Source organism: Terrapene carolina, unplaced genomic scaffold (genome assembly GCF_002925995.2).
Source record: "Terrapene carolina triunguis isolate 2854851 unplaced genomic scaffold, T_m_triunguis-2.0 Scaffold21, whole genome shotgun sequence".
In the NCBI taxonomy this organism is placed as follows: Eukaryota; Metazoa; Chordata; order Testudines; family Emydidae; genus Terrapene; species Terrapene triunguis.
Window position 1 is genome coordinate 34068151 of NW_020664372.1, and position 14385 is coordinate 34082535.

Sequence of the window (14385 nt, forward strand, 5' to 3'; positions counted from 1 at the left end):
AATATAACTTGGGGGTAGGTTTTTTTTAATGTTTGTTGTTTGATGGTTTGGAGGGCGTGACTGAGGATGTGTGTACCCTCTGTTTATGATAGAAAAGCGTTATCAAATAGTAACGCTTTGCAGCATTTCCTAAAGGTGACCAGACTCTGGATTCATTTAATCTGCTCTGGAAGTTTGTTCCATGTCTGGTTCCCCTTGACTAAGAATGCTTTGTATTCACTTCTTATACGCTTCGTATTGGGCTTTGTGATCTGCATTGTCCTGTAGGAGTGCAGCTCTCTTAGTGGTTCATAGCTCAGTCTCTCATGTAACTGGGGCTTGATCCATTAATTGCTTTGAAGATTAGGACCCAGGCCTTAAACCGGCAGCAGAAGTGGACTGGTGACCAGTGGAGGGACTAGAGCAGGGATCGGCAACCTTTGGCACGCGGCTCGCCAGGGTAAGCACCCTGGCGGGCCAGGCTGGTTTGTTTACCTGCCGCGTCCGCAGGTTCGGCTAATTGTGGCTCCCACTGGATGCGGTTCGCGTCTCCAGGCCAATGGGGGCGGCGGGAAGCAGTGGCCAGCACATCCCTCAGCCTGCGCCACTTCCTGTAGCCCCCATTGGCCTGGGACAGCGAATCGCGGCCAGTGGGAACCGCGATCGTCCGAAACTGTGGACGCGGCAGGTTAACAAACCAGCCCGGCCCGCCAGGGGGCTTACCCTGGCGAGCCGCATGCCAAACGTTCCCAATCCCTGGACTAGAGCATGGATCTGATGTGCTGACCACAACCTAAAAAAACATTGACGAACCTGGCAGTCACATGTACTATCTAGAGCCTTTGCATTGTTTTTACAGTCAGCTTCAGATACAATGAATTATAGTAATCTAGATATTGATCTCTGTGGCCAAGACCTGGTCCAGAGGGAGTGAAATTTCCTAGTGAGCTGGGGATAAAAGATGATGATGGTTTTTAGTAACTGATGTTACATAGTCATACAAGCTTAGTGATGAGTCAAACAGGACTTGTCCTGTTGAACCATTTTGATGAGTGGGGGCTGTATGACTTCATGGGACTGGGAGTTGGGGGAGAATGTTCCAGCTAGTTCTTCACATTATGTCCCCCAACCAACCACCATCACTTTGGGCTTGCATGGATTGAGTTTAAACCAGCTGCTCTCCATTCAGCAGCTGATATTTTATAGGCATTATGATATCTTAGGAGTGGCAGTGATTGTGTCAGCAACAAAGAATACGATTATGTTCATTTTCTGTCTGTATATTGTTTTGTATCTCTTGAGATATTTCTGATGGTGGAAAAGTTAGGGGTTTTTTTTAAACATAAGATAAAAAAAATTTGTTAATTACACTTCTCTCAATTTAACTATTTCTTTTTGTTTGTTTACATTGTGAATTTAACAGCATTTTGTGTATAGACATTTTCACTATTTCCCTGATATAGTCAGTCAGTTTTCTCTTTTATTACATGGGTTTTTAACACACACCAAGAGGAGAGAGAAATACCCCATTTTTGAGAGGGGTTGTAAAGCTACCAGCATTATCAGGGAAACTTGAGGACAGACCTGGTGTCTAGAACTACTTTTACTTATGTTTTTTAAACTGACTAGAATTTCAAATTAAAGAGATTCCTCTAAGCTCATCTAACTCACACTTCCCGACACAAAACCCATATAAAAGAGCTCATCTTGTGCAGGAATCTACCATTAAACCATGTTGGGTGATTCTGGCAATTTACACTGTTAATGGAGTTTCAACAGAAGTACCTGCTTGCTGCTTTATATACAGGAATTCTGGCATACAATGTCTTCTGACTTGCTGTATACAGGTGAATGTAGAAGGAATGAAATTGCATAACATTTTGGGTTATTACAGGGAAATGTAGATATATTGAGGTACTGTACATCAAATGAGATTTCATGACTACTCATTTTAGTCCAAATATTTTAAATATCTAAAATATGGATCTGACCTTGTCATGTGAAATGCGTGATACTAGTCAGTTTCTAGCCCTCTCTCATTTTGATGGTTCACATACTTGTCAGATGTCATCTCTGAATGCAGTTATTTATTCAGCTGAAAAGTGGGAAGTCTTAAAAACTGTCTTTTGGATTAGCCAATTGTCAGTCAGAGTAGAACAAAGAAAAGCAGTGGCAGCAGATCGAGTTGTACTGTAGTTCCTTGGGGAAAAGATGGATTGATGAACTGTGAACTTGTCAGCTATAGAAAGTAGAAATTCTGCTCTTCCCAGGTGATGTGTTTACTATACCCATTCTACAGTTGCTCATCATCTTAGTATCCAGCATAGTAATGAAGCATAGAATGCTTCTTTATCAACCCTCCACCAGAGCTTCTTAATCCTAGGGTGAGTTTTGGTGCCATAGGAAGCTTGCATTTCAATAACCTTCCAAGCTATCATTAAGATTATATATACATTTATTCACTTTAAATTCTGCTTTAAACATAGCTGGATTTGATTTTTGTTTGTAGGTACTTTCGCTTTCCACAAATTGCAGCATAGTGGGAAGCTTCCCGTCACTTAAGAGGAAGGGAGCAGCTCAAAGGCGGCTTCCTCAAGTCTGGCCAGCTGGAGAGGAGCAGCCTACTTCCTAGCACTTAACAGAAGCCTTGGGGAAGCCAGTAAGTGGGCTGCTCCTCTTTCATTCAGCCAGCTGGCAGCTCTTCAGTGCTCCAGGTTTGGGACACCCAGAGGACAATGGAAAGCACGGTACAGTTCCTGGGGCCGTAACTGATCTTCATTTACTGGAAAGCTCTGATTTAGTGGGTGTACTGTATGTAAAGAAATTTCCCCAAATCTGAAAGGCCATTCTGTTCTCCATTGAACTGGACATGGATGGTGTCAAAGCCAGGAATCTATAGATGCACAATAAGGTAGAGAGATGGAGGGGTGTGTGTTTAAATGAACAAATGGAATAGATTATCCAGTGGGACTAAGAGTAGTGTCAGGGGCTGTGCTGACCACTGAATCCCTCGGCCAGTTTGTGTGGTTTTGCAATATTTTTTTTTCTCTCTCCCCTGCTATATGAAAAGCTCATACAAACACAAGCTGAAACTAACTAAGGCTTCATGTGGATGACCCCACCATTGAAGCCAGTGGGCTCCATAAGAGCCCACCACAGCCACCTGCATGGAATCTGCTTGCAAGATTGGGACCCACCTAACTATACAAGGGTAACAGTTAATCTGGCTCTGTACAAAGTGCTGTCAAACAACCGTAAAGAGTATTTTTTCTCTGCTCTTTCAGTTCTAGTCATCTTAGGGGTTATTTCTGACCATCATAGATGATGAACATTTCAGTCAAAAGTATGATTTTTTTTTTTTTAAGGATTTTGCATTATCTGAAAAACTGATGACCATCGAGGTTATCCAAAGGTGGCGTGTGGGCCTCATGAGACCTCTGTATAATTGAGCTTTAATTTGCACATGTGTGTGTTTAGGTACATTCTGCGAGTGTATCTAACTTGTTTGTATTGATTCAGTGTTACAAATTGCCACTTTTTTAACAGCTTCATAACTGTGGCAGGATCTAGCAACACTGACTCAGACATACAGGAGGAGATTCCCTTCATCTTTTACTTATCAAGAAAGTTGGCATCCTTTTCAGTATGATTTCCCTTCAAAACCTTGTTTTTGGCTTCACTGTGCATATAAATACTACAGGGAGTGGGCTGGTCCAGTGGTGTAGCAGCTGTTTACTGTGGTAATAGGAGAGAATGTAAATCATGGAATGGATTCAGGATTCTCCTAGGCCAGTATAAACTGCTTTATTGTAGCCTCTAGGGGTACATCAACATTGCAGCTGGGAGCGAGCCTTCCTGCTCTGTTAGACAGACCCACGCTAGCGAGGCTCGATCTAGCATGCTAAAAATAGCAGTATGAACACTGCAGCTTGGGCTGGAGCCCATCTGACCCCCTAAGCTTGAAAGCACAAGCCACAATCTACACTGCTATTTTTAGCATGCTAGCTCAAGCTCTGCTAGCACAAGTGTGTTCACCTCGGCTGGGAGGCATGGTTCTAGCTGCTGTGTAGGCAGACATACCCAAAGATAAGAGCCACTCAGAAACATCTTTGTTAGCCTACACAATGTAGAGCACAAACATGGATTTTGGAGGAGTCTTACACAGCATTGCCATCCTAGTCAGAAGTGAGGAGCCACTGTGTGAAGATGGTGAATGTTAAATGTGAGAGATTAAAGAGATTCTGTCACGATTTAGTCATAGAGTAAGGTAATATCTTTTATTGGACCAGCTTCTGTTGGCGAGAGAGACAAGCTTTCAAGCTACACACAGACCTCTTCCTCATAGATATTTTATAAAGTTAACTTTATACAGAACAGATTATTAAAGAGAAATAATTTTAAAATAGGTATCTTTCTTTTCATCGTGTTATGCTATTTGTTTACTTTGGGAATTTCACTCTGCTTGGACAATAAAATTAGGCTGGTCATTACCACTTATGTTTGTAGGTACTTTCAACTTTCGGTTCTCTAATGCCAGCATAATGGTTCACAACAGTGCAGGGAATGTTTTTAAATTTTAAAAACAAAAACTGTTCTCACTCTGAATTATTTTTAATTTAATGAAATAAAATCAATTATTTGGTTCTGTAATGCACTTCAGAAATTACAAACCCTGAATTTTGATCCTAAACTGAATTGTCCCTCTCTAAAAGGGGTGCAGAGTATACTTCCTGAAATAACGTTTTAGGGGGAAATGTTAAATAGGTTAATTAAAGATTTTAGACTTGGAAGATACTATTTGTGGAAATTATTCCTGGTTATTTAGGGTTTCTTTTTCTTTTTCCTTATTGATAGCTGTGGGTAATAGGTGTGAGAATACCTTGCAAGAAATGGCAGATTCCCATGTACACTGAAACTGTACAGTAACTCCTCGCTTAACGTTGTAGTTATGTTTCTGAAAAATGCGACTTTAAGCCAAACGATGTTAAGCGAATCCAATTTCCCCATAAGAATGAATATAAATAGGGGGGGTTAGGTTCCAGGGACATTTTTTTCACCAGACAAAAGACTATATTATATACATACAGTATAAGTTTTAAACAAACAATTTAATACTGTACACAGCAATGATGATTGTGAAGCTTGGTTGAAGCGGTGAAGTCAGAGGGTGGGATATTTCCCAGGGAATGCCTTACTGCTAAATGATGAACTAGAACAGCTGAGCCCTCAAGGGTTAACACGTTGTTAATGTAGCCTCACACTCTACAAAGCAGCACAAATGGAGGGAGGGGAGACAGCATGGCAGACAGACTCTCACCTGTGTGTGAGAGAGAGATGAGCATTGCCCCTTTAAGTACGCTGACTCCGCTCTAAATACACTGCCTTTTTAAGTAGATCAGCAAGTTGAGACAGCCCGTGCTGCCAGCAAGCTCCCTCTGTCCTGAGCCCTGTCATGTCTCCCCCCTGCTCTATGGAGACGGGGTAAGCGGGGGGCAGGAGCAGGGGGAGGGGGACACCCTGACATTAGCCCTCCTCTTCCCTCCCCCCTTGTACAGCAAGCAGGAGGCTCCCGGGAGCAGTTTCAAGGCCGAGGGCAGGAGCAGCACATGGCAGTGGGGGGAGGGACAGCTGAACTGCCCGTTAATTGATAGCCTGCTGGGAGGCTGCTGCACAGGGATCTTAGGGGAGCTGATAGGGGGGCTGCTGGTCCACCCTGGTTCCAAGCCCCCACCAGCTAGCTCCAATGGGCTGCTCTTTCTGCAAGCAGTGGACAAAGCAGGCGGCTGCCAAACAATGTTATAAAGGAGCATTGCGCAACTTTAAACGAGCATGTTTTCTCTAATTGATCAGCAACGAAACGACGTTAACCGGGACGACTTTAAGTGAGGAGTTACTATACTTCTTTCAAGAAACATCACTTGGATCAATAAAACCATGTAATAAAAAAACCCTGTTTCTATGAGAAGGCCACTGTAGTGTGGGTTAAGTAAAGAGACTATTAGTAACAATGTACATTAGTTACAGAACATTAAGTACCTAATTCAACTGTTTGAAATACTATTCAGTGCAACCTCATTTCATGGTTTGTAGCATTCTGCTTGAGCGCCATAAAAATGGATATCATACAGTCGGAATACCGTATTGCCTTCTGTGATGTTGAGAAGTACATACAGTAAATTCTTGAACATTCAGTGTATTAACTTGTTTTACTGCTGCTGAGGTTTGCTTAGTGGTTAGGCATCAGGAGCCAATACTGCTTCCACTGAAGTCAGTAGTAAAACTCCAGTTGACTTTGGGTCTGATTCTGCTCCCACTGAACTCAAAGGGAGCTTTGCCATTGACCTGAGTGGAAGCACAATGGGATGGGGTCAGGCCCTAGGTTTGGGAAACCTACGCTCCCTGGAATTGCTAGTTAAATTCTTAGCAGGTCGAGTCCATTTTCAGACATACAAGACAGATAAACTGAGTACTATGCATTTTATTGTGCTTCAAATGAGACCTTGAAAACAGAGTTCCTGTCCATTTTGTGCAGGCGCTAAATATTCCATGGCACTTTTTTTTGACAGAGTTGTCACATGCCAAAATGTCCTCTCCTATCATCTTTGTGCAAAGTTTTATGCCCTGAGCAAATCTGTAAGGTCACTACGCTCTCTTCATTTAAATCCCTCCATCAGACCCACTTCTGTTGTAATATCCACAACATATCAGTGATGACTAGGTTGTTCAGCAGGTGATAGCTAATTTTATTTTTATTTATAACTATGGGTAGAAGATAGCTTAGCTGTTGCTCAGTTTGAACTCTGTGTAGCCACATAATCTTACGTTCATTGCCCTTGTCTTCCTTCCTTCCTGTGGTTTATAAGACTTCTTTGTTTCATCTTATTTCATATTAGATTGTACGTTTTCAGGGCAGGAACTGTGTCTTCCTATGTATTTGTTCAGCACCCCACATAATGGGCCACCAATTCTGATTGGGGCCTTTGAGCTCTACCATAATTTAAATAATAAGAATAGCTAGCTGCTGTCTTCCACTCCACAGGTGGCTACATTTCAGTGGTGGTAGATGTAGTATATAGTTTGGGAAGCATTGTAGGAGAGGCACTATATAAATTATTATTACTATTACACAAATATTTTTTCACACCATTGTAAATAGTGTATACACGTACGAGATGGTTTCAGTCACCTGCACACCAAAGGGGTTCTGGTCATGGAATAGACTTTATGTGGAGGAAGTATTACGTCAGTTGCACATGGATGTGAATATTTAGATCCTCTGAGGTCAAACGTTTATATATTGTGAATGCTGACTTTTTTGGCAATGTTTACCTTCCATTAGTGCTCTGATATTGACAGCACATCTTGGCTGCAGTAATTTCACTGCATCAGTTGCCAGAAAGAGACGTGGTTCCAGGAAAATTTATCTTCCTAAATGACAGAACTGATGGAAATGTTGAACTGATGAAGTTTCAGGAACCTTCTTCTGACACTTAGTGATGGACAGCAGAGGAAGATACGAGATCTTTCTTTCACACGCATGGCTATCCTACAAATATCCAACCTATCTATGGGAGGGTAACATTATTCCTGGAATGACTCACTTCATGGATCAATACTGCCCGTAAGGATGTTAATACGTGATGCTGCTGTTTACTGGTATTGCAGTGAATTGATTGATATGTCTGTGTACCATTGCCATCTACTGAATGGCATTCAAACTGTTCCACTGTGTCAGTTCCTTTACTGCTAATAGCTAATGGTGATTCAGTCGGTAGAGGGGTGTGCTTTTAGAGTCCGGTGCTCCAAGGTCTGTCCATGGTGCTGGTGTGATGTTCCAAATGGCCACAGCAGGCACCATAGTGATAACCGTGAAGTCCTAAGTTGTGAGCTGTTTGGGACAGAGACTCTGTCTTAATGTGTGTGTGGAGAAGACATATCATGTTGCGGGTACTATCACAGCATGAATAATAATAGCCTGGGTGGCCAAGGATTTGTTAGTGTCGTATGAAAAAGAATTTACAGTAATTTTTTTCCTGCATATTGTAGGAATCTTTCTACCAATTTTCTCATTTCCTGACCTGGAAATCCATAGCTGTGTCCTCTGAGTATAAAATGTTAACTTTTTAAGTAAAGTTGTTCTATATTTTTTCTCCCCTCTCACTTACATTGTGAAGAATTTGACACTTGTACAATAAATGAACATTAACCCATAGTAACCACACATTAAATTAATCCATGGTTTATCTTCTTAATAAGTTGGCATGGAGCACTATTAAGAAAGCACTGTGTGGTTTGTTATGTCTGCTTACTACACAGTGGGCTTCATAACAAATATGCTGCTGGATTGGAGTGACGTGGGTTTTTTTCTTTCCTTTTGCCTTTGCTCGTTCAAAAGTTGGCTAGTTCGCAAAGTTAAAATGTGTTTTAGGAATGTCTCTTATGTCATGTCCTTGTCTCTGCAAGTCACCAGGACTTTCTGAAAAAGGCATAAAAAGAGTGCAGTTATCTAGCTAGTGATGATATGAGCTCAGATAAAGAGGAACAGCAGGCACCTGTCCAGCATTGTTTACAGTAGCAGTTCGCCAATGTTACCACTTCACACAGAAAAATCTACATATTCCTTCAACTACTACCTCTCGACTGATGCCCTCCCTGCTATGCAGAGTGTCATTTACAGGTGGGAAAGGGAGTGTACGGATTGGAGAAATGGAGGCAAGTGGAGATGAGAGCAAATATGTAGGCAAAAGTAGAGTTGTACAGAACTTGCACTTAATGCAGAAGGAGAGGGGAAACTACTGTACAGTTTTGAGTGTGGAGTGACTTAGTCTAAGCAGCAGGAGACAAAAATTATCTTGATAGCATTGTTTCAGATAGACTGGCTGTGGTGGTCTCTTTAAGCTAATGCCTGAGAGAGTCAATTATGGTGATAATAGTTCACATGGCTAGCAATAGGCAAGGTATACAAACAGACCAGAAAAGATAATCATAATGCATTCAAATGGCAATGGAAAAAGATAACTGTAAAAGAACTACACCTGTAAGTTTTTAATAAGCCTCCAATCTACTGTCTTTGAACTATAACATTTATTTCAACTACATAGCAGTAATAATGGCTCTGGACAGTATAATTCATCATCCAAACACTTCACAGTCCAAGGTGGAAAATAGTTAAAATCCTAATTCTCATAGATGAGCGGGTTTTAAAATGTTCTGATTACAGGCCTTGTTGAGTTTTTATTCAGTGAAGCATTTACGTATGGTATAGTCAGGAATGGTTTAGCATGGGTTGCATATAGTCTAAAGATACATTTATAGAACCCAGTAATACAGAAATTAATGGAACACACCTGTTTAATGATACTTACAGGCATCTTTCCCAGGAAACCTGCAGCTGGTCCTTGTTCTGCGCCCAACAGGATTTATCCACCGAACTCTCTCAGACCTCGCTTTCAAATTCAACAGAGATGAATTTAAAATGAAGGTACCTGTAAGTATTTCTTTGCCTCAACTATACTAGCAGTGATCTGTTAAGGTACTTAATCTGGACAATGTGCACATTAGCAATGTGCACATTAGCAAAAGAAATGCTTACATGTTACTTTAACAATTTGTCTGTGCTGTTCCATGTTGGTATTTTGTTCCCAGGGAGTCTTTTTAGACAAATAAGAGTATTTTAACATGTGAGTAAACATAAAATGAGTAATCTAATATCAAGCACTTAGCTAAACCCTAGAGTTAATATTAACATTTATAAATGTACAGCTTTGTTATGTAAAATATAGTGTATGTACTTTTAAAAGACGATTTTGTTCATGTATATCTATTGTGTAGTGGCAGATCTTGTATGTTTACATCATTGAGCAGCAGGAAGATGATTTCATTCCCAGCTGTTTTCAACTAAAACACCTTATATGTAATGTAATTTTTAATGATACACAGCTACAGGGTCTGATTTTTTTCAACCCAACCTCCATTGTTTTCTTGCCCATGATCATTTGTGGGAACAATTAATGTTACTTAAATGTCCAATCATATGATTGAATGCAATCATAAAGTAGATACCAAAGCTGTCTAAGCTACATCAGTTTATAGCCATTGAAAATTGTGGGTGAAAATTTGCACTCACAATAATATTTTCCTGAAAAGTGGAGCCTGGATTTTTTACGTCTGGCCCATAATATAGTATCACTGGACAATTTGTCATATGACTGTGATGACTTTCTTAAACACCTCTTTCTTTTGTATAGATAATGACTCTTTTTACCCTAACTAGGGGGACATCTTCCTCAAAGTCAAAAACTGGATTATAATTGGGAACTAAAGCAAACATTCAAAACTCCAGTTGCATGCTGTAATTTGTCTCTCTCCCTTTCCACTCAAGTTAAGCCACATGCCTATGATGTCCTTGGTATGACGTGAATTAACCGAATACCATAGCTTTCGGAAAATAGCCATATGTAGTGTGCCAAAAGCAAAGATTGTATGTTGTACAGTACACATGCCTTACTTAACACATGCTATTCAGCCTGAATAAAATGCTGGTGGTTATGTCTGTAGTCATTACATTTGTAACATCTTCCAGCATAAACTACTCTTGAGTTGGTGTGCTGTTGTATATATGAAGGGAACAAATCCATCCTATGCTTCTTCCCTTGATTTCAATCTCCTGAGTAAAGACTGCAGGATTTGCCCCCAAATTCCTAATATGAGTCTTGTCATTTATTTGGTCATATTAATTCTACTCCTTTATGGTTGCAGATCATAATGCTGGGCTCAGTAACAGAATTGCATGGTTATATTGACAAAACACAGCTAACAGAAGACCTTGGTGGCACTCTGGATTATTGCCATAACAGATGGCTCTCTCACCGCACTGTAAGCCTTAGTTGTTTTTATTTTTCGCAGTTTAATGGGCCCTTCTGTGTTATACTGTCATTTATAAAACACATTCTAATTAATGCAAGCTGACATCAACTGAGTGAGGAGATGATCTCAGTGGAACTTAATCATCTTCGAGAAATAACATAAGTAATAACTTTGGGAGTGGTTTTCTTAGGGTTTTGGAGCAAAGGAATATTGTTGTTTGGGGGCTGGGAGGCAGGGGCTGGGTGGGTATTATTACAAGAGAGGGGGAAAAGCTCAAGTTAAAAAATGACTCCAGGTTATAAAAATGTGTGGCAAATACATCTGATGTAAGCATAGAGAAAATATGCAGTTAAGAAGCTAATAGTGAAGGTGTTTTATTTACAACTCTTGCTAGCAAAATATTCTTTAAAACAAACTTTTTCAAGCCAACCTTTTTAGTTGTAGTCTAAAGTTTGCATTTTACTATGGTTGGGGGGCAGTGTTTTCCCCAGGAATTGAAATTGGGGAGGGGGGGGGGTTTCGAATTTACGGGGGAGGGGAGGTGTCAGGGCCGATGGGGGGTGAGACCGTGAGGGTGAAGGTGGGCTATATGGCACCATAGTAAAAACTGAAAACTGTTTCATGACTATTTTATTAGATTTAACTCATGTTTTGAAATCATCACACAAATTAAAGTTGACTACTCAAGCATTCTATGAAGTATGACATCTACATCCTTCTTGGTTTCTTGTTATAATTTTGCACAACTCTGTTAATTAACTTCTTGAACACAACGCGTTCATCTTTGGTGGCTTCTCATGTGTCCAGTACTTCCATTCCTTCAATTGGTATGCTCATTAGTTCATTCACATGATCAGGCAGAAGGCGACTTCTTTCAGAACACAAAATTCTATTCAATGATGAAAAAGAACACTCAACTGTAACTGTTGTGACTGGGAGTAGAAAGAGATGAATTCCTACTTCTTTTATCCCAGGAAACATAGCATAAAGATCGAGTCGAGCCACTAGTGATGATTAAAAAAGAAAATTTTCATTCATTCGTCGTATGATATTCCACTCTGTGTTCAATTTCTCTATATTCTGTCCTGAGCACGTGGCATCCCCATTGCTGGTAGTGCCTCACTTCACTCAACTGTCAGTGTTTTATAGGACAGGGATCTGTAAAAGCTACGTAGAGGTTGAGTAGAATCTAGAAGTCACTGTTGTAGATTTTTAAGAATCAAGTCTGTGTACTTTTTCAGTTGTCTTAAACACTTCTTGTCCTCTTCAGTTAAGGATTCAATATAAATGCCTTCATTAGTCAACTTCTGGACTGAAGTCTTTGCTTCTTCCAGTACTTTTTCAATGGATAGCTCTCTGATTGATCCAAATGTAGCTTCTATTGCTGGAGAAAGATCTATTACTGTTGTAGCAGATGCCTGGATGGTATTGTTTCATGACCCAAGTGGTTTCAACAATAGACTTACAAGAGAGAGAATGGCAATAGTCTTCTCTGAACATAGTAGCAAAAGTAATCCACCAGCCTCACTACTTGGATCCATCCCATCTTGGTAGATACTTTCCAAAGTCAGTAATAATGGCTGGAGTAATTTTAAGACAACAGCCAAGGATCGCTCATGAGAAAGCCAGAGGGTTTTCCCAGGTTGGACTAATTTGAACTTCAGTCCCAGTGTATCTTCTATATTTTCCAAGCTACTCAGTCTTTTTGGACTCTTGCTGAAAAAAGAATATAATGAAGACATTAAATTTACAGCTTTTTAAATGTCTTTTGAAGAGTCTGCAGCTTGTACTAGTGCTAGTTGGAGTAGATGGCCTCTGCAGTGTGTGTAGGAGAGATTAGGGTTACACTTTTCTCTGAGCAAAGCTTGTACTCCACCATGTCTTCCAGAGAAGTTTGCAACTCCATCAAATGCACAAGCAGCCATCTGTTTGGGGTCCAATTGACAAGCATTTAACTCTTTTAAGATGTGGGTTGTCACAGATGCAGCCTATGTGTCTTCTATAACTTGAACATCTAGAAATGCATCTATTGGCCTACCACTGACATCAAGATAACGTACACAATGACTTAATACTTGCCAATTTGCATCGGTGCATTCATCAGCCATGTATGCAAATGTTTTGAATGTGGTGAGAGAGGTCTTCACTTTTTCAACTGTTGAGTCTTTCACTGTTGCACCATATGCTTCTAGCCAGTCAGCTGAGTTTCTTGCAGAAAGATAGTGAGCATTTGCTGGTCTTGTTCGGAACCAGTGTTCAACTTCAGGATGAACAAGTGACAATGCACTTAACATTGGCCTCCCGTTTGTAGTGTGTGGTATCTCTTGCTTAAATAGAAAATATGATGCCTCACCCATGTTTGTTCGCATGTCCCTTGAGGTTCCACCCAGCTCTCAGTGATTTCAGCTGAGCTCTCAGTGGGGGAACCTTGCTGCTAGTGCATACGGGGGCCCCCTCTTCCACTTAGACCTGATTATCAGTGATTTCAGCTGTAGTGGTCACTTAACAAAACAAAAGACTATCTATGAAGCCTAATCAGCTCTGTCTTTAAACAGTGGAAAGGGGCAGGTCAAATAGTACTTGTGATTCAGGCAGACCATCAAGCAAAACACCTGTCCCCACCCTCTCTCTTGATGCCCTCAATCAGCACAGGCTAAGTACAGTTTTCCTGCTCTTTACCCATACAATAAGAATAACAACATTTCATTCAGACACACAGACACAAGCATTCAAGTGATTTGTAACCCAACCCCAGCCAAAATCTATCACTTGGGCAACACAGCTCTGTTTGCTGGATACCTAGGTAGATTAGGTGTGACTGTAAATACAATCTGGTCCTGAAGCCTTTCCCCCCAGCTCATCACTAGCTGTCAGGGAGAGCTCATTTTAGACTTTGCTTACAAATCATAATTTGGCCAACATCACCGAAATGAATGCACTGACATCATCATAAAAACAAAAGCTGTATAAGGAAGCTCATCTGTTCATACTTTTTCAAATCTATTATACTTTTTCACATACATGTATTTTATCATACACTTTATATGCATTTAAAGTATGTATTAATATTTCAATTTCAATTCAAATTTCCAAACAATCACTAAATTGGCAACACTGCATGTAACTAATTCACAAAACTGGGGGGGGGGGGGGTTGGGGAAATTCGGGGGGGGGGAAGAGGGGCTGTGGGGAAAACCCGCGGGAGGGGAGGGTGTGTGTGTGTGTGTGTGTGTGTGTGTGTTCAGAGCATGAAATGTCTTTAATGGTTTTATATATTCCAAAAGGCCATAGAAAGTTTCGCCCTAATGGTTAAGCAAACAGCTCAAATGCTTCAGTCCTTTGGGACCGAATTGGCTGAAACAGAACTACCAAATGATGTGCAATCAACCAGCTCCCTTCTTGCAGCACATAGTGAAAAGAAGGACAAAATGAAGGTAGGTATATCGTATGAAAGTACCCTGCTTTTAGTTAGCACATTTTAATTATAACTAGCAATAAAAATACAATAGAAAAATAGAGTTTTTGAAAATATTTAGATAA

The 14385-nt window shown here is 40.5% G+C and overlaps 1 protein-coding gene across 2 annotated transcripts in view; it reads left to right on the plus strand.

Annotated features, from left to right (window-relative positions):
- Positions 1 to 14385, plus strand: part of MCF2L (MCF.2 cell line derived transforming sequence like) — a 244967-nt gene that overhangs the window by 190135 nt on the left and 40447 nt on the right. For both annotated transcript variants that reach the window (XM_029910503.1, XM_029910505.1), the window contains exons 5-7: positions 9347 to 9466; positions 10738 to 10854; positions 14130 to 14279. In XM_029910503.1, the coding sequence (XP_029766363.1) occupies positions 9347 to 9466; positions 10738 to 10854; positions 14130 to 14279 (387 nt within the window). The remainder of the gene's footprint in view (positions 1 to 9346; positions 9467 to 10737; positions 10855 to 14129; positions 14280 to 14385) is intronic.